The sequence below is a fragment of the Trachinotus anak genome, unplaced genomic scaffold, assembly GCF_046630095.1.
Source record: "Trachinotus anak isolate AG129_WGS33_773 ecotype Australia unplaced genomic scaffold, CSIRO_AGI_Tana_v1 ptg000019l, whole genome shotgun sequence".
Classification (NCBI taxonomy): Eukaryota; Metazoa; Chordata; class Actinopteri; order Carangiformes; family Carangidae; genus Trachinotus; species Trachinotus anak.
This window is the reverse complement of record NW_027273870.1, coordinates 22101341-22126114: the sequence shown is the minus strand read 5'-3', so window position 1 is coordinate 22126114 and position 24774 is coordinate 22101341. Positions and strand designations below refer to the sequence as shown.

Genomic DNA, 24774 nt, shown 5'->3' with positions numbered 1-24774 from the left:
CAAAGCACGGGAAAACAGTGGCGAGTGTTTCAGTGAAAGGAGTCAGTTCGGGCTCTGTTCACAGGGCAAACACTGCCATCCACTGTTCCCCCTGAATGGGCATTTGAAGGGGGGTGTCTGTCATCACAGACATTCACACACACACACACACACGAGGGGGCTTTTTTCTGAAGGTCCAATCCCAATAAATGATCTGCCTCTGGATACATGACTTGCATTTTCCTGATTATACAGACACATTTCACATTCACATTTAACCAGTGTTGTGTAAAGTGCCTGAGCCATGTGAGGAGGTGAGAGAGGTTGGAATAGAGGGCAGACATCAAAAACTTCAAAGATATTTTTGCAGACTTACACAACTGAACCAGGATAACATTACTTTTTAACTGAACTTTGGGTTTTCCCCTTTACTGAACTTGAACCATCTTTGTTTGCCAAAATTTCACTAGCCTTGGAAATTTATCTGATCAACCTCAGAGCTAAAGGTCAGCTGCTCAGTGACAAGAATATAGAGTCGATGACCTGCTTTACATGCACAGAGACCCACTGCGATTGTAGTTCAACTGCCCTGTTAACAGAAACTTTAACACATGCTCAGGTGAGCAGGCGTAGTAGAGGGGACACACTCTCAGAGAAAATACATATACATGGTCTTAGCTGTTTAAATATTTGCAAGTAGACCAGACCCCTTTGGCTCACCTAAAGTGAAGGCAGCCTGTGTTAAAAATACTCACACCTGTGTTTTTTCTTCTGACATTGTAAAAATGTCTGCCATGAAAAGGGTCTGTTGAGGTCTTGGGAGATTTGCTTCAAAAGTCAACTGCAGTGGTGGAAAGTTCATCTTACACAAGAAGACTACTTTCAAGCAAAAGCACCAAATGTTTGATTGTTTTCTTATGTCTCACATCATAAACAGTTAACTGAGTATGTAATTGGCTGTATGTAATTGAGCCCCCCCCCCCCCCCCCCCCCCCCCCCCAAATTGCAGTATTAATAGTTTCACTTAGGCCAAAGTAAGGGATCAGAATCCCCCACCTTTCCATTATACAGAGAGAGAGAGAGAGAGAGAGAGAGAGAGAGAGAGAGAGACCTGGACAGGTGATTGTACCCGCGCGGCACAGATGCGCCCGGGCAGCGTGCACGAGCGTCCTGGGGCTTTTTTTCGTGCACGCGAGATTAGGGCCGTCGGTGAGGACACCGGTGAGTGAGGACACCGGGGAGAGTGAGGACACTGAGAGAACAGGCACATCCTCGGCCGGTGGTCCGCTGAGTCGTCGAGCAGCTCCAGGAAGATGTCTGCGACGAGCCCGGACCGAGAGACCAGGAGCTAACCGCTGCTCGAGGCTCCTCCGTCGGATGTTCAGCGTCGAAGTTTTGCCCCGGACGGTTGTTTCTGAGCTGAGGGGATAAACCACCGAGAGGGACAGGTGTCCTCTCCATCGCCCGCTGGACTGAAGTACGACCGGGGGCTCGGACTTTAATTCATTTTAATCAGTTTTCTTCTGTTTTTGGACAAAACTGGACTTTTCTGAGCCATGCTGTGGACACGGTGGCTCGTCCTGCTGCTCTGCTGGGGGGCCACAAGCGGCGAGCAACAGGCGGATGAGAGGGATGGGGTCACGGCTGAAGTCCGGGCGGACCCACGGAGACAGCGGTCACCTCCACCGGTGGAGCCCCTGGATTTTGGGTTTGTGCCATCGGCGGTGTATGGTACCCACGCCTACTACGAGCCAGGAGCCATAGGGATCCTCTTCCACATGGTCCACGCTTTTCTCTACGTTGTTCAACCCAACTCCTTCCCCAAAGGTGAGATTATTGCCGGCAACCCCTCCCCCAGCCCCCGCTCTTTTTCTCCATCCCTCGGCTCTGGTTGTGTTTCTTCCTCCCAGGATTTCTCTCAAGTGATGAGGGATACATGGGATGTGAATATAAATTGTTAAATAAATAAGCACATCACTCAAATGCATTGTATTGAATTGGAGTTTATGCTAATTTAACATGTGTGTGTGCTTCTGGCTTCAGATTTAATGACCTGAATTTCAGCTTTATTGCAAATTACTTTTACTACTGTACTGTTTTTTTTAGCCTTTATTTTAACTAAATGACTCCAGAGATAAGTTGTGTACCACTCATACTCAATATATAGTGTACTTGTAGTAAAATAGAATATACATAAATAGTACAATAAAATAAAAAGATAGAAAATATGATATACATGTTTTCACATTACTCATAGTGAAAAAAGACTGCGTAAGGGTGGATCTGTGTTGTAGTATAAACATGTTACTATGCAAGATGAATTATTATAGTATTATGTTATAAATGCATGGAAATAAAGAAGATGGATGGAAGAATGTATGATCTGTATCACAGTTTGGGCTGAATTACACTTAAGATAAAACAGTGGATTGAACTGAGGTGGTATTATAACGCTGCATGATATCATCACCAGTTTTGATATTTGAGATGGCAGAAACTGCTGACCAGTGGTGTATAGGTCTGTTTGAAAAACTAACATCCCACCTGTCGGTATTTCCAAGGGATCCACTGATAAAACTGAGAGGGTAACAAGAAAATTAAAGTGATAGAGTGAAGAGTAAAAAAAATGTATATTTCTGCTTTATAAAACCATTAATTTTCTGGCCTTTTAACTAATTTTTGTTGAAGTCAAAACCTCTACAGTGGCTACAGTGGCAGGAATTATTTGCACATGTATCTTTATTCCCTTCCTGAGAGTAATCTGCACAATAGCATGGGTGACTTAAGGCACTGTCTTTCAAAAAACACTGCCCATGTGGCAGCCCTCAGTTAAAATCCTTCTAGGATAAAAGATCATGTGCACGTAGTGACTTCATGCGCTCATGGCGTGTGCGTAGTGAGTCCATAAACCACTGTTATGAGCGGATTAATGGGATCAATAGCTGTCATAGCTCATAAGTGATCCTCTCTGGGATCATGCTGTAACATTACTGCAGTGATTTAAAGTTGATCAGGTCCGTCGCATGATCAATACATAAAGAGTGAATGTTGCTCTCTTGTCCCCCCAGCTGTAGTATAGTAACCCGGTGATGGATATATCGAGCTAGACCCAGCTAAAAGCGGTTTGTTTGTGTGCTGTATGTACAACTATGAGTGGTCACGTTGGAGGATGACACAGTGCAATAGGATTGAAGGTTTTAAGTTGCTGCCATTTTGGTGCCCAGGGTTAGGGCCGCTGGCTGGGTAATCAATTAGCAGATCAGCGATTAGAAGAGGCTTTCTCAGTCACCTGCATCACTGCATAATACCTTAATCCACTGGACCATATGCTGTTACTGTCAGGGACTTTCCAGTATGATTCACTGTCACACGCATGCACAGGTAGAGACCACCTGGGTGTCATGTCGCACACTCCCACATCATATGTCACATGTGCACAGAATCATGCATGTTTTTTTTCACACACATCAAACACACACATAAACCTTGAAGCCTATTATTACTCTGTGAACAAATTCAGCTGATTAATACATAAGGTTTGGCAGGGTCAGTTGCACATTTTGCCAGGTCAACTGCCAGGTCCTCCGAGCCTTAAATAAATGATAAGGCCATTTTTAGGTGGCAGCTACAGAGGCAAAGCTATTAAAAGCTCTCATTTTGAATACCCACTGTAGATGAATTAGGAAAAGGCACAAGCATCTTCTGTACAAACAAATCTCTCTGTGTATCCAAAAACCTTTCAGAGATTTCTGTGAATTTAAGAATTTCTGCATGTTACTCCAGAGCCCTCAGAGAGTGAAATTAGTATTCATTTAGAAAGCTGAAACTTATGCTAAGGCTAATGCTTTTAATTTTGAAATGGGAGGACAAAGTTTGATTTGCATAAAATGTCTTCATATATGCAGTCTTTGACAAAAAGATACATAGTTGTGAACGATTTGTGAAGTTGAGTTTATTTCTTAATTTATTGTTTCATATTAATTACACTATCATGTTTGCGTAGACCAAGAACTTGTTCAAATTTGGAAAAAAATTTGCCCACAGTCACATGTTCTTTTTACTCTGTGGGACACATGTACTTTAATAATAATTGATAGATAAATATTTTGCAGTTTCAAAGTGGTTGTTATGTAATAACTCCTGGATATGACTAGGTTAGTGTAGCCTAATGAAAAAAATATTAAGTTGTGTAATTATTAGCAACCTTTAATTGTTTCATTCAAAGCAGTTCTTTTTATTAAGATGTTGCCCAAGCATAGGGATACTTTGTTTGTGAGTTAAGGACAGTACTAATGTCCTAGATGTTGTTTCCCATAGTTTTGTTGATCTATTTGCAGGTGATGACTAGAATTAGGTTGAAAAGAAAAAGTACTGTTTCATAAAGATTGATGAAATCCTCTACAATGAAAAACAAGAAGTAGAAGAAGAGCAGCACAGCCTTAATAACAAAAAACTGGTTTTGAACATATTGTAGATATGAGAACTGAGGTTGGCTGAAAACTGAGGTAAAGCAACTACTCTGTGGTCTCAGACATTTGAACCCCACCATACATATAGTAATACCACACAATTCTGTGCTTATTTAGGGTGAAAATAAAGTTAGATAAGTATGTAATGCTTGTATTATGTATGTAGCATGGTCAGGTTTCTACAGTAAAACTCAACAATAGTTTTATAACATTTGTTTCATTTCTTGTGGACAGATTATTTCTATACAAGTTTCTACAAAAATCGAGATTCCATGCCAGAATTAAAATTTACCTTTGTGCCTTTGAATTTATGATGTACAGTGCAGTTTTCCTTGTTTTTTAATACAGATGAAAGATACAGATGAGATCAAAAATGATATTCCAGGAATAAATATTTCTGTATCTTATATCATAGTATCCTATATCCTAGCATCTTTGGAAAACAAACACACTACATCAAACTGTACAAAAAGGCTATTCAAGTGCTGCATAAACAGAATTTGTTAAATGAAATACAAAATCAACCATGGTTACTGACATGGTTTGTGTCCTCCAGAGGTTGCTCCTCCAGGTGAATTCACTGGTTGAGGTTATAGCTACAGTTGAGTTGAGGTTAAGGTGGAGAAATGCAAATTGATGTGAGGGAGAGTGAGGAAAAGCAGCTGATGGATTGATCCTGTCAGATCAGGTGAATTCTCTGAGGTTCAATCACAAGAATTAATCATTTAGTAATGTTGCACAAACTGTCTCCACAAATCCTTGTTATTTTTATTAATGTTGTGAATGTTTCAGTGTTCCAGTAGAGCTGCTTACATCTGACTGGCAACAGATGAAAGACTAGAGAGTTGGTGTACCATGGGACATCACTGGTTCTTGACCTCCTCCTCCTGACTCACTCATCCCTCGTTACAAATCTGTGTGAAGGTTGAATTTAGAGTGAAGAGGCATTTTGGGCTCTTTCACTGTGTGTGGAGTCTGGGTCTTCTTATCCCTCTGATGCACACAGGGTAGATTAGAGGATTAGCATCCACAGGGCCAATGCTACCTCTGTGCTGCTACCACTGCTACAGATGGCATTGTCTCACACACACACACACACACATAAACACATACTGAAAGTGGGTCATAGTGCTGGTATTTGTCTGTTTGCCTTAATTACTGTGATTGGAAGTAGACAGGCTGTTTGTCATGAAGCAAGTGTCTTAAATCAGATCACGCTAAAGAGAAACAAATTAGTTGGCTGACTGGCTAAAGCAAAGGTGGAGTTTCTCCCTAAAAACTCTACTGTAAAGCTTGTATCTCTCCATCTTAGATTGCAGACACTGTTACATTCATCTTCTGCTATTGATGCACTCCTGTTTATGTGTACCAGAAAAAAATGAAATAAAGCGAGGAGCTTTCAGTGTTTGTCCACTTAAGATGGCAGACTGGACGACTAAAGGTGACTCTCGTAGAGCTGTAATTATTAGTGTGTATATACTGCATGTGCATGTGTTTGCATGAATACACATCCATAAAATATGAACAGACTTGAAAATAAGTTTTACTATTTTTTTTACTATCGTGATGGTACATGTAATCTCATGAAATAATTCTGTCCAGCTTTTATGGGTATGTGCACATTTATTTATTTATTTATTTATTTATTTTCCTCTGGGAAAATAAGAGGAATCAGCGGGTGTGGGAGGGGTTAAGCCTGGGAAAGCCTATGTCTGTGTATGTGTGAGTGCAATTGTGCTTTTGTGCTTTATACATTGTATTTTGTGTTAGGGACCCCCTCGAAAACAAGATGGTTCATCTCAAAGAGTTTATCCTTCTAATAAATATACTTGAATTTGTTGATTAATTGATTAGTTGATTAACAGAAACAGGGCAACTCTCTTATGATCCACTGACTGATCCTAAAATCTAATTTCTTCCTGTATGAGAGTTCACTACAAAAAGGGGAATAAAGATATTCCATGTAATCCTCTTAGTTGTTTTGTTCCAGCTCAAAGTGGTCAGTGTAACTTTCTTTAGCTTCTGCTGCCATGAAAATACATACAGTACTAAGAGTCTTGTGTAATACTGAGTCAAACATACTGTACAGTTAGTATTTAAAGTAACATAAGCGCTACATAACGGGGCTTTGGCAAACCTGACTAGACTTATTTCGTAATACTAACACCTTTTGAACTGCAGCCCACAACTTCACCTCCTGTTAACGTTGTGGCTTGTAATAAAAATTGTGCCAAAGAAGGAGTGACCTTGGCTCTTTTTACTGTCTGAGTCACAATTTCACTTTGTCACTGTGTTAATCTTCTTTCAAATCCATTTCAGTCAAGAAGATGTCCATTCATAGGCTGCAGCCCCTCCCCCACGAGTAACATGATAGATAAATAGAGCAAGTTCTCAAATTCCAGATATTTATGTTTGATTTTAATTTTTATATTAGTAGTTCCACCACTTTGGGCTTTAAAAATACTAAATTTGGCAGAATAATCCAACATTGTCGCACCTCCTCTTCCTGTTTTCTGTTTTTTGTTTTTTTTTTAATCATTGAATGTAACATTTTTCCTTTGATTGAGCTTGTCCACTGTCCAGGGAGCTGAAGAGACTACTCAACATAGTGTAATACTTTCTCTCTCTTTTGTCTAATGGCAATTGAAAAAAGCTTCAATAATTTCAAGTGCAGCATTGTGGCTACATAAAAATTGATCCTATTAAAAGCAAGTTTTTTGGCAGTCAACTTCAAGTTACAGTTGAGCTTTAAGTTTTTCTGTAGCTGCACCATGAAGTCAAACATGTCTGCTAGTACACCTCTAAACTAATAAAACCCACAATAACCATGACAGGGGCTGGATGCAATCATGCAAATGTTTGTTCCAGCCCTCTGTGTTGTGTTAATTTACTTTTGAGGCCTTTTCATGTAAAAAGCAGCAGAGATGGTCGTCAGGTTGCGTAAAGCCTTCCAGTCTACACCATCCAGTAATCTCTCACAGCAGGTCAGCGTAGAGGATTGTGCTGGCCTATATTTACACATAATGGTAAGAGGGTTGTACGATCTGACTTATTTATCACAGCAGCTAACTAGCAGCAGTGTTTAATGGTTTTCTACTGATGTTTTTCATCTCACAGTGGCTTGCATGGCCCTTTGAGTGTGTTTTTTTTAGCTGTGAACCCACTGGTTGCTCCACTTTGTTTGACTAGGTCCGACTGTTTTTTAAAGACCCTTGAATAAGTGAAGAGACACACACAAAATGCCCAGTAACAATCAGTGATTCATGAAAAGTTCCTTTATCACAAATAACTAATTTCAGAATAACTCAATTCAGAACAAACAAAAAAAAACATGATTTCTAAAGAGAAAGCCCGTATTTTTCAGGAAATCAATCAGTTGCTCTCCCTGACAGTTGCTGTACTATACACACAAGTTCATGTTGGGCAGTGGTCTGTTCGTCCTGTCAGATCTAATTGTGATGGATGTTTACCCCCCCCTTTCGTTTGCTGTAGCTACAGTACCTCTTATACTGGGTCACTGAACTAAGCTGTCTAAGCTTAACTGCCCTCAGTGGCTAATGCTAACTAAGTAGCTGAGCAACAACAGGTGGTATCAGATGTGTTCATATGCTGCATCTGCAGAGATGCAGAGTTAACAGAGATACGTTCACCCTATGTGACAGTCGGAAATCTTCCCCAGTCGAACCAGTTTCATTAACAGTCACATACAGGTGCAATCATGGAAGAAAAGGAAGGCAGCCACCTCCCACCATGAGAAGAAGATAGGATTAAGAGGATTATCCATATGGTTACAAAAGATACTCAAAATCACACTTCCTTTTCCTTTTACTCACCAGAAACACAAAATTGTGTTAACACCATAAAGGCATAAGTAAGCCCAAGATCTTCCCTTTGTCTATATTAAACATTTCAACTTCAGGAGCACCTTGCATTTACCTGGATATTTACTACGGCATATTCATGAGCACCCGGTATTTCTCTTGACATTTTTGAATATTTTGTGAGCATAGTTTCCTTTGTTTAGATAGTAGTAAATACTGATAGGAAATTAAAACTGAAAGATTTGTTGATTAATTGATCATTTAGGGAAAAAGCTACAGAAAATTAATCAGCAACTATTTTGGTCATTATTTTTGTTTCAGGATTTGTTAAAAAAATCTCTGATTACAGCCTCTTAAATGTGGAGATTTGCTGCTTTTCTTAATCATGTATCATTGCAAGGTGAATACTCGAGAAATCAAGGAAAGGTGCCACCAGGACAATTTATTGGCAAAATGATTAACTGATAAATCAAGAGAATGAAGTACTGGCGAATCGGTAATGCAAATAATCATTAGTTACAGCCCTGTAGGAAATGTCGGACAAGAGAGAGAGGATAAATATAAGATTACTATAAACAGTAGAGACATTGATATTACTTTCATTCACCTCATTTAAATGTGAGAAAAGATTTAGTCACAGTACATTGTGTCTTCATGTGCTTTCTCACCTCACCTGAGGTCAGCAGGTGTGCCAGCAGAAGGTAGAAGCAGATACTGAATATCTGAGCATGTGTGATTTGTTTGTGTGTGTGTGACAGCTGTGTCAGCATTTGCATGCTAAACTGGCCTCCATCTGCTTGTCATGTGCAGTGGCACCTACTGTACTGATCTGAGAGGACTTACTATGAGACAATATTACAATATCACCCATGTCCATTTCAGCAACTTCTTGTATCTTTTGGTGCCATGTAAGAGATCTGACTAATAACAAACACTATTGTCTTAACTGTCTGTACACAGCTGTAGACACATCTTTTTTATACAGATACATAGCATGTATGACTTAATATTTGTGTGTATGCATGCAAGTGCTCTTGTGAGTGTGTGTGAGAAGGAATGGGTGTTTACCTGCTGAGTAACAGTGTGGGTGAGTCACCATCCAGGTAGGCTTAGCAGTGGCTGACCTATATAAACACATAGACAGCTGGACTGAACTGCAGCACTCGTTGGCAAACTACACTGTTCAAACTTATGAAAGACACACAGTTGTTAAATATATAAGGAAAATACAGTCGCAATACTGTCCTCAGAGATTAAAAATGACTCCACATAACCTGCGTTGTCTCCTTGTGAATAGATAAATGGATTTTTCATTACAGCGTAGCTTGTCAGATGTTATACAGGAAGTTTATTTGATTGTCTATAAATCTGGTTGATTTGTCACCTACATCCAGTCTGTGAAACACTAGTGCACAATGGATTATTATTATTCTTATTATTATTGTTTTGCAGCATTGTATCTGCAGAACGAAACATTTGTGTATGTTAGTACTAATTTGTGTAATCTTTTTTTCAGATCTGATTGTTAAAGTCATTCAGCAAAACATGGGGGGAATCAAAATAGAGGAATGGAGAAAGGTACGTTTGATTTAAGTATGATTAATGAACAAATGAGATGAATGTACAGTGTAGTATGATAATACTGTATCAACTTAACACTAATGAATTAAGATATTATTGATATTTAAAGTGTAGCCTATAGTTTAACACCTTTGAAAAATTATGTTCTTGCAAATTTATGTACTTAATACAATGTGATCATATTATGTCATAATGCCAGAAAGACTTTTTTCATATCCCTGTTTAAATTGAATTTCCTTGTTTTACTCTGTTTCATGTCTTGATGCTGCCTTCACGTTGCTCTTCAGAAATTGGAATTGCTCTGCCTTGTAATCTCTTGGCTGTCACACTGACCTTGTTTTGTTTGTCTGTTTTCCACCGGCTGCGGCTTTGTGTGTGACTGTTTGTGTGTGTGCACATGCGTTTGTGTTTTTGAACACGGGTGCGCACGTGCTGTGGGGTTACAGCCAGAAAACGTTGTCCTGTTACTACAGGTAAATTCCTCATCACACTGTTCTAAATGTTTGCACACACTACAATTTTCACTTGCAAAAATGACTCTGTGAGGGCCGTAGAGTGAAATAACGATCCGATGAATCCTGTCCCCCTCCAGTGGATCTTCTACGAGGCAGGATTCCTCATATGTGGGACCATCGGTATTGCGTTCGTTGTCCTCACTCCCATCATAGGCACGTGTTTCTGTGTGTGTCGATGCTGTGAGAACTGTGGAGGGGAGATGCACCAGAGACAGAGGAAGAACGCTGACTGTCAGCGAGGTTTCTACACCGCCTCGCTCATCGCCACCACCATCTTCATCATGTGAGTCTTCGCTTATCATCATCATTGTGTTCATCATTGCTTTGATGATACGATTCTGCTCTCACTGTTTGTTACTGGATTCTTTTGAGCTGTTAGAAAGTGTGACTCCAGTCGCGTCTACTGTACCTGCAGTGGCCTCAAGGAAAAACATTAATCTCTATCACAGCATGTTGTATTTTCAGATATACAGCAGAAAAAGAAGCATGATACTATATTTACATTATGTGCTCTTAACTTTAACCCATCCTTACACTAAAATCCATTCCAGATGCAGTGAGATATTTTGCTGTCAGTCGCTACAGTTGTCTATATATTTCAATATATTTTGATTAGAGAGCAGTTCCTCAAAGATTTTTACCTTCTCTGGAGTAATCCCCTTTCCACCCAGAACAACTAAAGATAAAACTACAACAGCAAAAGTACACACCTTTTTGAAACACTGTTTATGCATGTATGTATGTTAATATGTGGGCTCATCACAACATATGTACACACAAACACATACACACAGACAGTCACACACAGACTTGGACATGCAAGCATTGTCCCTGCTCTGTGGAGGAGGCAGGTGCACAGTCAGAGCAATGTGATCTGAACTGTGCAGGACAGTTAGGCGTTACTGATATCACTTGGCTTGGTCTGAATGAGAGCTTTCACATCACAAACACACACACACCAACACACAAACGCATATACACACCTCCGAGGCCCTTTGTGGCCATTTGATGCTGTGGCGATATCATCAGGTCAGCGTTTGTCATTATGATTCTCTTCTATTTTCTCATGCATTTCTCTGTTTCTCCCTCTGGTGTTTTTTTTTGTCTTTTTAGCTCAGTGTTGTTGAAAAACAAAAAACTCTAGGCAATAAGTCAAATCTTTGCTCAAGGGCTTACAGTGTAAAAGAGCTCAGGAATCTGGCAGGTAAAGTTCATACCTTAAAAGACAACAGTAGGATTCTTGCCATATTTTTTTCAAGAGTAGGAATAATATTTAGCCAAAATATCATCATAATAATTAACATAAAAGGGTTATCAACCCTTTCCGGGGGAAGGACATTGAATTGTCATTACTACTACACTAAATTTGCTTTTGTGATAAATGAATCTCACAGTATATAACAACATTTAATTTAGCAGGAGGAGGCAGTTTACTGGCAGAAGAATTTAAAGCTTACAAGGACGTGAGAAGTAGACGCTTTTGTTTAAACCAGATCAATATCAGTAAGGTTGCCCAATATGGTGTACATTCACTGAACATCAGTCATGCTTTCAGAAATCCCTCCACCTGTCTCAACTGGTAACAAAGACAGGTGCTCATAGATCAAAAACTCTTCAATGTGAAGATCACAGTTTTACTTGATGAAGGTCTGAGGACAGAAACAAGCCCTCCTGTCGTTTGAGAAGGACAAGCAGAGATGGACAGGGAGAGAAAGCTGTTGCTGTTGCTCTGGAGGACTTTCTTCTTTCATAATCTGCATTTTAAAATATCAGTGTGATAAGGCATATAAATACATGTGGCTCTTCTTCAGCTGACTGTAAATGCCAGTCATTTGTATTTGTGTCACACTGGTGAGTCCTCAGTGAGTGACTTTTGAGACCCATGCCGCAGAGGTCTATCTGTATGTTGCCATGCTGCCCTCTGCTGGTTAATAATGGTCATTCTAACACTTTAGTGATCCTGCCTGTGTGTGTGTGTGTGTGTGTGTGTGTGTGTGTGTTTCAGTTTGGGAGTACTTATTGCCTATGCTGCGAACCATAATGTCAGCACCCAGATCAAGAGCACTCGCCGGTTCATCAATACCAACATGAGAGACCTGAGGACATTTGCTAACAACACACCTGCGGTATGCACACGTACTCACACACACACATATACATAATAAAACAAAAACACATACACATTCATGTGTCATTTTGATTTTACTACTGCTCTAATTTTACTGTGGTTTCTGGTGCAGCAAATTGAATACCTGACAGCCCAGTACACCACAGCAAAGAACAAAGTCCTGTCAGACCTCGACAGTAAGTTGAGCCCAGGCTGTTTACGTACAGTATTTGTCTAATGTCTCCGACTTTGTTTGCCTGTGGCTCCCTGTGCTTACAAAGCAGTGTATAGCTGTAGTGTTGTCATAAAACCCTCGGATCTGTCTGTGTCTCCTGACAGACATTGGGCCGTTGCTGGGTGGGAGGATCCACAGTCAGTTGGAGAAAGAGGTGGTTCCATCACTGGACACTGCCCTGCGCATGGCAGGAGGTAACAGCTTTCACTATGACCGTCTGTTGAGCTCACACAGCTGAGGCATACAGTAGCTTGACAATGCAATATGGAGGTTCATAAGCTAAAACATTGTCTCCGGTTTCTTATTCTGATAGATTTTTATTTATTTCAAAATTCAAGGATAAGTCCCTTGAATCATCAGGAACCATTTTTGGAACTTCTGAACAGTTCGAGCAAAACTGTTAATTGTTGCTTCACAGTTGTTAATGATTGTCTTTTACATGCAGCGTCCTTTCTTGTGGGTTTATCACCATTTTTTAACTTTCTTTTCCCACTCCTATCCCCTTAAATTTCCTTTTACCAAAAGCAAAAGTTGAGAATGCCATCAAAGGTAATCAGAGCTGGTGTGGATTCAGTGGTGCAGTGTTGTGGCTTTGTGTTTGTGGATTCTAAGTGTTAGTAACAAATGCTGATCCTGAACCGTTGTTTCCTCTTGTAAACAGTCTTTTGCTGTGGTTTTCTTCTGTGGGTTATTGATCCGTGGTCAGTGTAATCAGTGTTATTGTAATACTATTGATAGTTCTGTGGTGTATACACATAAAAAAAAACACACTGTTATGGATTATTTTGGCAAAAGTTTAAGAGTTGCTCATCTCTGAGTTGAAAGTTGAAAAATTGCTAAATTTTCAGCTACATCCTTCCTCTGTTGTTTCCAGCCATGCGGGAAACCAAAGAGGCTCTGGAGAACGTCAGCTCCTCCTTGGAGGTTCTTCAGGAGGGGACCGGGAAACTTCAGGCCAGTCTGTCGGGAGAGCGGGCCTCTCTGTCCAACACCCTGTCCGACCCTGCCTGCACAAACGGAGCCGTGTCTCACACCTGCAACACCATCCGATCCACGCTGTCCCAGCTGGGAATCAACGCAGACTTCTCAAGGGTACCGAGGAACTACAGATTGAGTGTCACAACCTAAAAAATGAATGAAAATAAGCATTTTAGTTTGCAGCAGTGTCTCCAAATGTACTCATCTTCCCACCTTTCTACCTTTAAGCTTCCAGATGTCAGTCAAGCCTTGGCCAATGTCAATACAGTCCTGAGAACAGATCTCAGCAACATTGTACAAAAGGTCAGTCTCTGTCTCCTGTTTGACATGCTCCTGGTCACCCAGTTGGCATCTGGCACTAGAATGCAATCTATATCTGGATAAGTAACCTGGATAAGTAAAAACATATGCTAATGGTAACGGTAAACGTATGCAGAACACAATGGAATCAGAATGTAATCAGATCAGCTCTCAGTAATCAGATCTCCTACAGCTGTAAAGGCTTTCCTTGACCTGGGACACAGCTATTGTTGTTGACAAGGCAGCTCCACCTAAGTAATTTGCATATTGACCTCAGAGTCACGATGTGGGCAGAAGCATTTATTGATAGCAGATGTAAAAGCAGAGGCCTGTGGATCCAAATAATGTATCCAATTACAAATCCCATGTTAATACCAGGTGTAAATGGAGCCTCTCTTTCACCCTCCACCTTCATCCTAAACATATCCCTGTTCAAAAACATATATATCTTTTTCTTAATCATCATTTCTCTCTTTCTTTCCACTTCCAGGGTTACTCATCCTTTAATGACACACCCAAACTGGTTAAAGAGCAAACTAAAAACATTGTCTCAGGTACATAAATGTGTATAAACAGTATAGTGTATATGTTTATTTAGTTTACCTAGAACAAGTCAAGCTTTTTTTCCTCCTGCTCTTTACAAATGAGATGAGATTAAGCATGACTGCAGTATCTTCACTTTTATTTTCTTTTTTCTCTCATCTTCTCCTGCATACTTGTGGATGATGAAACCACAGCTCTTCCTCGTGAGTCCTGTTTTGTCCCTTTTCACTTTCTGTTAGAACCCCCCCTCCACTTTCTCAATTTTGTCATCTCTGAAGTGACACCATCTAGCTAATATAGGAGAAAATGCATAAAACTGTGTCCCTTTCTTTATTTGTCTTTTTGTTTGTATGTGTGTAGGAGTGAAAGGCATGCTGGATAAGATTGGCACAGAGATCAACAGCTTCTCCAAGATGTTCCCAGTGGAAGCCTCTCTGGCCAATTTCACAATTTTCCTCAATCAAGGACAGAAGAACATTGAGTCCTTTTACCCCCAGATTGACCAAATGGATTTCTACAGGTTTGTGCATGCATTTCTTTCCTGTGTACACATCTTAATCAGATTGTGGGAACGAAAATCTGTCACATTTGGGGGCCAGAATTCAGCTCTCACACCATTAACTATTTACTCTTTTACTTAAGAGTTGGTGTTAGGGCTTATAGCAGCTATTATCAATATTTTAAAATAATAACAATGTATGAAATGACCAAAACAGCGTGACAGCGTGAAAGGTGCTTGTAGTGATGAACATAACTGAATCTGCAGTTACCCTAGACCAGGTTGAAGGTTACAATATGACAAGATTATGGTTACAGTAAACATCCAGTGTCCTCACAAATGACACTTTGTGTGTGTGTGTGTGTGTGTTGCAGGTGGATCGGCTGTGTGGCAGTGCTTTGCATGGTCGTCTTGGTCCTGGCCTTCAACATCCTCGGACTGCTATGTGGCACCTGTGGCTACGACAAACAAGCTTCACCTACAACCCGAGGATGCCTTTCAAACACTGGCGGCAACCTGCTAATGGCGTATGTTGACAACAGTGCAACTAAATGGCCAGAGAGGATCTTTCTCATGGTGGACATTTTTGTTAGATACACCAGTGTTTTTCCTGCTATGACAAGACAAAACATCTGCTGAGTAGCAAACATATACACATTAAAATAATAATGAGGAAATGTAAGACTGTTAGTGACAAAGATTGAGAAGAAGTGTGTCAAATCCAAAGGGGATGAGAGATGGTTAAATATGTCTTTTTATAAAAAAGAAAAAAAAAGAAAAAAAACAGTGTCAAAATCCAACTAGTAACTTACAGAAACATTAACTTTAGCATTTGAATTGTTTGGTAAAACTTTATTTTAGCTATCAGAAGCTAATTTAAATTCACAAAAAGTAGATTAACATGTGTTATTATTAATATTAACATTAACATTAACATTCATACATCAATGACATCACCTGACATGTAGTAGTCTTGTTACTGACTCATTGTAGGCTATTCATAGGAAGGTCTAAATAAATGAAATGAAATGATGTGGCAAAATTTCAGTTATATGCACCCTCATGTCCCACAGTTTACCATTTCTGTAGCTGAGGAATGGTGCAGTTTGCTTGTAAAAATGTATCTTTAGCAGGTACTTTTTTAGCTCAGCAGTAACAGGAAAGTGAACTTTTGCAGCTTGAATGTTGTTTATTCAAGCTGAAGTTAAAAGTGTTGTAATAGATAATGGGAGGCAGGAAACAGGGATAAGATGACTGATGTTTCTGTGTGAATAAGTCTCCCATGCTTCTCGTGCTCTTTCAGAGGGGTGGGCTTCTCTTTTATCTTTGCCTGGGTGCTGATGGGCATTGTGACCACCTTGTTTGTTGTTGGTGGCAACGTGGAGAAGCTGATGTGTGAACCCTTGGCTAACCGACAGCTTTTCAAGGTACTGAATACAAACTCTCTTCCTTCCTGAATTGTCTTATTTTCACTCTCCTCTCTGCCTCTCTCTGTGTTTATCTTGGAGAGAGTTTTATCTGAGTAGGACAGTATTGCATAACAGACAACATTGCAGCTCTGTGCTGATGAATATGTGTGTGTGTGTGTGTGTGTGTGTGTATGTGTGTGTGTGTGTGTAGATTATAGACACACCATTCCTGGTTCATCCTGCCAAGAAGAACTTCCTTCCTGGGATGCTATTCCAGAATCCGAACATTGACTTGACTTTGGGAAGCATGTACAGGTAACATGCCACCAGCTGATGCACACTTACTGTACATAAGCCTTAACTGTGTTTTATTTTAACTGATTTTTTTAAAGGAGCTGATCGGTTCAAATAGATTTTTATATTTATTTATATTTGTTATGAAAATACTGAGGTCTGCTATTACGCTTACTGAACACAAGGAGATTCAAAGTGTTGTCATGCTGTATTTGTCTTGCAGGGACTGCTATGAGAACAACGGTCTGTATCACGCTCTGCAGCTGGAGACCATGTTCAACATCAACTCCTTCCTCAACAGAACTGTGGTAAGTGGGCGGCCGGGTGGCAGAGTGGTTCAGGGCACTACAATTTCCCCGTTTTGTCTTCTGGTTTGTTGTGTGACATTCCCCATCATCATGTTTCCTGGCATCTCTCTGCTTGTGTGTTTTGCCACAGTACAACAAGGATTTGGCCAAAGTGTTTGACAGCGTGCAGGTCGATCTGCAGGACATCACACTGCTGGAGCAGGCCGGCAGAGACAGCCTCATCGACTTTGCCAACTCTGGAATTGGACAGATTGACTATCAGGCATACCTGGCTGAGGTAATCTGTGTGTGTGCACTTGTATCGTGTTCACGGGGACTAAAGTCACACACTGAGGGGACTCTGCCCCATGTGGAGACAAAATCTGGCTCCCACTATGTTAACCATTTATGTAAAGGGTAGGACTTGGTTTGAGGATTGGGTTAAAATTGGAATTATACTTAAGGTAATGTCAGGAGAAACTTCCAGAAAATGAATCTAAATCTGTACAATGTCCTCATCAGTGACAAAAACAAGTGTGTGTTTTTGTGTGAAGCCTCAACAAGGTGGTTTGTGTATGTATCTGTCAGTACTCAATGTCAGGGTAATTGTAGTAAATTTAAAGTAAACCTAAAGCAAAAAATACCATTAAATAAGTATCAGCTTCTAAAGAACACAATCCACCATATCTTAACTTTTATCATTAAACTTCCAACAAAACCAGAACTTAAATAACTACATCTAATCCAGACTGAAACCTGAGCAAAGCTAAGCAGAAAATGTATTTAAAACTATACGATGTTCAATTTAAGGATGTGAATCCTGCTTCATGAATAGATGTTGTGTTTTAGGTAAATAAGGGAGTCGCCCTCGTGGATCTCCTGTCTTTCTCTACTGACCTGGAGGCTCAGGCTGACCAACTGGTAAGTCTCATCATTACTGTACTATCATCCATTACTCAATAAACCCAAAGATTGTGCTGTAAGTTTTGTAACAACTGAATGAGCATCTGCACAAAGTCACGTATCCTCAATTCTTAATGTTTGCGTTTGTTTGTTTATAGCCCCGTGGTGCTCTGGAGAACGCCCTGAAGGGACACGCCAGCAGCATCAGACAGATTCACAGAGATCAGGTGGTGCCCTTGGAGCAAGCAATGGTAATCAACTCTCCCGCAACACGAACACAAACTATACCAATATCACACACAATTAAACACCTACACTACTCACAAACAAATATACACACTCTCATCTCCAAATACACTTTTTTGATCTACTGACAAAGTAAATGAACATACAGTTTGTCTTGAAGAAGACATAATAGCAGGAACAATTTTATGCATCAGTATCCTGTATTCAAAAATTCCTGCATGAAAAATAACTGTAAAATGTCACAAAAATCACATGAATTACATTGAAAAATTCATCAAAGTATAAAAATAGTCCAAACAGTCACTATAAGAGGTAAAAGACGTAACGGTTATAAAAGTGTCTTTGTTTGCTCGTCCTCTCAATGTTCCTTCTTTTTTCTCTTCTTTTTCTAAAATGGTGACAGAAATATGTCAGAGCGCGGGTAAGCCGCCGTTGATGCACCACACAGTGACAGTGTTTTCTGTGTGTGTTTGCCGTAGCAACGTTGTTCATGTTGTGACAGCAGTGGCGTGACGTGGCAGAGTATTTGTAAATAAATACTGAGACATTTGAGCGTGAATTTGTTTGGTTTGTTTTCGTTTAACAGTCTGTATTTTTGTCTTCTCCCACAGAGTACCTTGAGCCAGAGTATCAAACAACTGCAGAGGACGTCCAGCGACCTGCCGGTGAGAACACACAACAAACAAAAACAGTGCTGATAATACATAATGGCATACTAAACATGATAATATGTGTAACTGATACACATGCACATCCAGTTCAAATGATTTTTTTCTCTCTCTCAGGTCAAGGTCACTAATATCCTGAGTGCCATTGATGCAGCAGAGTACCTCATCACTCATAATGCCTCCCATGTGGTGAAGCAGGTACACAACTAAAATGCTTTGTCAGCTTTGTATAACTGTGCACATTTGACCTGATAATAGTTTTGCACGTTAACAGTGTTTTTAAGCCTTTTTTAAATCATGTACAAATGAATGACATGTTTGTGCATTGTAAAGATGCAGTGACATAAGAATATGAGAGTCTCATAAAAGTTTAGTTCCACTATTGTAATTAAATAATGTACTTGGTAAATATCTAAAGGAAAAATGTATTTCGGTGTTAATAAGGGAACCAGAATATTGTTTTAAGACAAATGTGAACAACTGTGGCCCTTCTCTTTAACCCTAATCATACTAACACCACAGTCACATTCCCTAATTTCTTTTCCTCTGTTGGTTCATAGGAAACAAAGGGCTACATACAGAACTTGGTGGGCTACTTCAAACAGTACACAGACTGGGTTAAAAACTCTGTGAGTATTCTCCCAATTTTCTCTGGCTTTTTTAAGGTCATGGGTCAATTTTCAGCTGAGACAGTGTCAGTACAGGAAAAGTTTGCACTTTGAAAATCAACGGAACAGCTTTCATCAAGAGGTGGATTTAGTTCATCTCATTGAACGAACAACACAACTGCCCATTCTAATAAGATGATTCATTCACTGAGCTTAATTCAGAGAAGTTTAGATTTTATCTATTTAGATTTAGATTTTTTAGACTGCAGTAAATTACAGGAGCTTTTTAAGAAGCCACTTTAGTTTAACTTCAGTGATGAGAAGGTTGATGAGAGATCCGGAGATCAGCCAGCAGGAAGTGAGATGTTGTGTTGAAATGTTAATGCTTGGCAGGTCTGGTTTCACATTTGATGTCATTCACACTGACACTGTAATCTGTGTAGTGGGTCTTAATGTTATATATGTGTGTGTATTTTTCCCTGCAGCTGACTGGAGAGGTGGCCCAGTGTAAACCCATCAGTAACATGGTGGACAGCATGGAGATCGTAGCCTGCAGCTTCATAGTCGATTCAGTGGTAAGAGTGGTTATCTGTGTGTGTGTGTGTGTGTGTGTGTGATTGGCAGGCAGGCTGCTGAAGTGTATCGATTCATTTCACAGCCGTATGTATCATACATGTTCCCTACATGTGTCAGAATTTCAGCCAAAAATATAAATGGCTCTTTGACGTTTAGAGGGAGCTCTTGATTTTGTGACCACATGTATGAGAACAGTTTGTCCTCAAGTCTCGCTCACACACACTGTGATGAGTCTGTTTTGAGGCAGGGCCTCAGGACTTACCTTCACATAGATTCTTCACTGTTTTTACCTGCCGCCCAGAGGAATTGTAAAGTTTAATGTTTACTTATCAGCTATGCATGTGAGTTTGTGAGGATTTAATGAGAGCCCAAACAAGCCACAGACTGTGAGCAATATAAACAAGAATTTTTATATCAGGGCTCCAGCAGCTCCAGCAGTGCTATATGTGTTTGTATTTTTATGTTTTCACATTTTATACTATTTGTGCCTCCCAATGTGTACATGTCTTGTGTGCTCTTGTGTGCTTGTCTCTGTATGAAATGTAGCAGGAAAATTCTGTAGGGCTACAGCTTCACAGTATTTTTTCTGATTAACTACTTAGTCTACAGCTGAAATGATTTGTCAATTAATCCATTAGTCAATCAAATGAAACTTAATCGGAAACTATTCTGAGAGTCAATAATTATTATTTCTTAAGCAAAGATTCTAAACATTTGCTGCTTCCAGCTCGTCAAATATGATTTCTTTGTGATCTTAAACTCTTTGGGTTTAGGAGTCTGTTGATTGGACAAAACAAACAATTTGAATATGCCACAGCACTGGAAAGTGATTATGTATTTATTTATTTACTCTTTTCTTACATTTTATAGTCAAAACAACTAATAGACATGTAAAATAAGATAAATTGATAATAAAATAATTGTTAATTCCAGACCTAGTTTAGTCTATATAATCTTAGAAAATAATAAGAAATGCCAAAGGTTAACCCTTCAAATGGCTTGTTTTGTCTGAATGAAATTAAAATATATTCAATGTACAGTGATTCACAATATTAGAGCAAATCTTTAAAATTGATCATTTTTGCTTCATGTAATAATCAATTTAGCAGGAGATATCTGTTTTAAAGAAGTAAGTTGATTTCCTAGGTGAACTGTATAGAAATGTGAAAAATTACGGGTAAATGTGTTTTTCAGAACACATTCTGGTTTGGTCTGGGAGGCTGCTGCATCCTTCTGATCCCCAGTATCATCTTCTCTGTCAAACTGGCCAAGTACTACAGAAGGATGGACACAGAGGACGTCTTTGAAGAGTGAGTTCAGACAGCACACGTGCACATTTCGGACATGTAGCCAAAGACAGGCCATTCCTTAGTTTTACTCCTTAGCTCTTCAAATCTTCTCTGTTGTAGATCAAAACTAATTAATGAATCCTTCTCTTCTCTCTTTCCCCCTTTCATTAATTCCATTTCATGACTTTTGATTCTTCTCATATTTTTCCGTCATGTTATTTCCGCTCTCTCCAGATCCTCTTACCCATGGCTTGTTGCACTTTGATGTTTGTCTGCTCTTGGTGCGTCCTTTCGTCCTCTTCCACATGCCCACTCTTTTTTTCGGTATGGGGTACTTCAGCTCTGGATCTCCCTTTTTCTTCTCACTCTTTTCATCAGAAATCATGAGCATGACCTTGTGTCTCTTTGCATGGATCCTTGTTTCGTCGTCTTCCCTCAGATCACTTTCTCGCTATCGACTTTATTTCCATCGAGAGTGATGCTCTCTGAGGATCCCACTATTCCTTGTTGCTTTCACCAGAGTCTTCCCATTCTCTTTCTCACCTGTCCTCCCTCGCTCTTGTGTTGCAGTCTGGGTAAAACAGGTAATCACGGTGAACAAGTGTGCGATTTCCATGGAAACCTCTCTGTGGTCAGGTACGAGTTGTGCCCACCAGATCTGCTTGCTTGCATGCTGAGGTATTAATTGGTGGTGGGATATTTTTGTCCGTATGGTTAACAGTCTCCAGACAGAACTGAATGTGCTACATGAGATTTAAATACAAACATTACATTTATAAAGGACCCCTCACGTGTATGTATGCATGTGTTTGGATCTGTGCGTGTGTGTGTACGTGATGTAGCTCCCCCTATAACGACACCCTGACTCGGTTCCCACGAGCCTCTGCTCCTCCAAGCTTCTCCGACTGGTGACCCACAGGAATACTCTCCCTGTTGACGAGGTATTGATTATTAGTTACATATAACCATCCACTAATCCGCTTCTAACTGAGGTAACCATCTCACAACCACCAAGCATTCAATCATCGCTCCATCCATGTTTCATCCATTCCTCTTCTTCAACCTTCATCCGTCACCATGGTTGTTTCTTTTAACTGCCAATGCTGATTCCAACAGCTGGACTCATCAAGGAGAAATTAGTCATGATGAGCATGATGTAAGCTCAAGGCCCAGTATCCATCTCCAAGATTTGAGCATTTTTCTTTGGTAATGGTTCAACAATCATCTTGCAAATGAAGCATGGATTTATTTACATCTGGAATTTGTGTTTGCTCTATTTTGATTAATGTTAAAGGATAGAATATAAGCGGTGTTGGTCTTAAAGTTCAAAAGGGGTTTCATACAACTCAGTTTTTATTTGCCTTTGAGTCAAACTAACACACGCACTTTTCTAGAAGTATGGAAGACTGTAGGTCTTAAGCATGCAGGAAAATGAAGCTGCTGATTAACACAGAGCTGATCTTATTTTCTCTTTTTCTGCAGTGGACAAGAGAACTGGAACTGAGCCTTTCCTTATGGTAAATTTTCTTATGTTTATTCTTTTTCTCATTATCACTCAGGAATAGTAAAAAAGAAAATTCACTGTAGGATAGAGCACAGGTTATTTCTGATATGGCCTCTCTCTTTTACAGGATCACTGGACTTTCCATCTTTCCTACTCTGATCTTGTAACACTTGCAAGGACATCATTACCCCTTCAAGCCATTTGACAAAGACCAGCCAACTGTAATTTATCTTATAGACACCAGCGTCCAGTCAGCAGCACGACAGCAGTCCCACTAGTGCTTCATGCTGTACTTTATCAGATGTCAGAACATTTTCCTGCGTAGTTAGTTTTACATATAGAGAATGAATTTGTATTTACATCATCAGTTTTAACTTGGTGACACGAGTGTAAATTTTTTACGCTTTCAAAACTTTTGAAAGTTTTATATTTTTGTTAATGTTTGTTTTATAACCTGTACGTAGTTTTTTTGTAGGAGTAGTTGTTTTCTCTTTTTTTTTCTTTTCTTTGCTTGGTGAATATTTCTAATATAGCTTGCATCATTTTGTCTATTGACCAGGTGGCTGTTCAAGAAATAGTTTTACATTTTGACAAATATACTTCTCTGCTTTGTTTCCAAGAGTTTGATGAGAGGATGCCACTCTTACATCTGTATGTTAAATACTAGCAGCCTGTTAGCTTAGCTTAGCATAAAGACAAAGTTAAAAAAAAAAAAAAAAGGAAGGAGATGAACAGCCATAGAGCTATGCCGTTAGCATGGCAATTTGTAGTTTTACTGGTTTTGATTTATGTATGTTTGTATTAAAGAAACAAGATAGAAAGTGTTGTTTAGTGGGATTCAGGCTGATTTTGTGACCTTGAAACAGAGCCAGGTCAGCTGTTTCCCCCTGTCTCCAGTCTCTGTGCAAAGCTAAGCTAACAGTCTCTAGGCTGTAACTTCATATTCAGCATACACACATATAATTGCTGGTAATCTTCTCAGCTAACTCTTGGCGAAAAAGCGTATTTCACAAAATGTCAAACCATTCCTTCAAACCCTGGCTGAGGAAAGTGGCTCAGTATTCAAATCTTTGAGACATGAAGAGATTAATCCAGAGTTGATCCTGGTTCATTCTACTGCAAGAGGCAAAGTGTTTCAAGCTGTTCAACACACACATAAGCTACATACATATTACCCTAACAAGGTTTTAAGACAGCTAACAAACAAAATATTGTGTCTTAGGCACTTCTCGCCAGACCATTAGTGAGGGCTTAGTTGCTTGTGTTGTCAGAGGTTTTGTTTTTTGTTTTGTTTTTTCTTTGCCATCCTGTGGTTTGAGAAATAAAACTCCCAGAAGCCTCTGTGTCTCTGTCAGAGATCAAATGGAAAAGCACACACAAACACACACAAACACACACACACGAAATCAATCTGGAGTTTGTGGTGAGGGTGCAAACCTGTGAATAAAAACTTCCATCCATCCAAGTGTCTGCTTTGTTTTTCTTCCATAAACACAGGATTCATGAACCACTGTTGTCTGACTCACACACTGACACACACACCAAAACAAAAATATTCAGGAAACTTTTTCTCATTGAAACCACCTACGATTGAAACTTTACATAATCTCTGAGCCACAGGTATAAATGAAAAAGGAGCCCCTCTGCCAAAACACGGTGCACCAGTGAACATTCATGTAACATTTACAGGGTTGAACACATGCACACACAGCAGTCTGTTTTGGGGGGGTAGACAGGTTTGTAGGGAGTAGTGGGGGGGGGGGCTCGGCAGCGGTTGAGGTGGCGTGACACTGTTGCAACCTATCGGCAGATGACCACACTTATTTAATTTGGGAGAACATCTGTTCCAGGCAACATACACACACTCTCTTCACATATTTACTTTGCTTTTCCTGGGTCTCTTACAGGGGAACTTACTCTTTTCGATGGCTATAAAAATAAAACTTCCTGAATGTACTGAGGG

At 39.8% G+C, this 24774-nt stretch overlaps 1 protein-coding gene across 7 annotated transcripts; it reads left to right on the top strand.

The window, feature by feature from the left end:
- The first annotated feature begins 1074 nt into the window (after positions 1–1074).
- prom1b (prominin 1 b) lies at positions 1075–24271 on the top strand. Of its 7 annotated transcripts, XM_071503839.1 has the most exons (30): positions 1075–1806; positions 9786–9847; positions 10297–10323; positions 10443–10648; positions 12371–12491; positions 12606–12669; positions 12812–12901; positions 13233–13256; positions 13582–13799; positions 13914–13988; positions 14476–14539; positions 14723–14731; positions 14889–15048; positions 15402–15554; positions 16331–16454; positions 16648–16751; positions 16954–17038; positions 17169–17315; positions 17867–17938; positions 18079–18171; positions 18570–18587; positions 18778–18831; positions 18952–19032; positions 19395–19463; positions 19928–20017; positions 21213–21328; positions 21878–21943; positions 22150–22248; positions 22790–22824; positions 22939–23539. In XM_071503839.1, the coding sequence occupies exons 1-28, from the start codon at positions 1536–1538 to the stop codon at positions 22217–22219; spliced, it is 2733 nt and encodes a 910-aa protein (XP_071359940.1). In that variant the 5' UTR covers positions 1075–1535; the 3' UTR covers positions 22220–22248; positions 22790–22824; positions 22939–23539. The 7 variants fall into 7 exon arrangements, with proteins under 7 accessions (XP_071359940.1, XP_071359944.1, XP_071359945.1 ...); XM_071503843.1 differs by lacking the exons at positions 22790–22824; positions 22939–23539 and adding an exon at positions 21542–21631 and having other exon boundaries at positions 22150–22212; XM_071503844.1 differs by lacking the exons at positions 22790–22824; positions 22939–23539 and adding an exon at positions 21542–21588 and having other exon boundaries at positions 22150–22164.
- The last annotated feature ends 503 nt before the right edge of the window (positions 24272–24774 follow it).

Excerpts from the sequence above, each read along its gene's own strand:
- prom1b (XM_071503839.1), top strand. The coding sequence starts at position 1,536 with ATGCTGTGGACACGGTGGCTCGTCCTGCTGCTCTGCTGGGGGGCCACA. Across the intron at positions 1,807-9,785 it reads ACCCAACTCCTTCCCCAAAG|ATCTGATTGTTAAAGTCATT; the intron begins GTGAGATTATTG and ends TCTTTTTTTCAG. Across the intron at positions 10,649-12,370 it reads GCCACCACCATCTTCATCAT|TTTGGGAGTACTTATTGCCT; the intron begins GTGAGTCTTCGC and ends TGTGTGTTTCAG.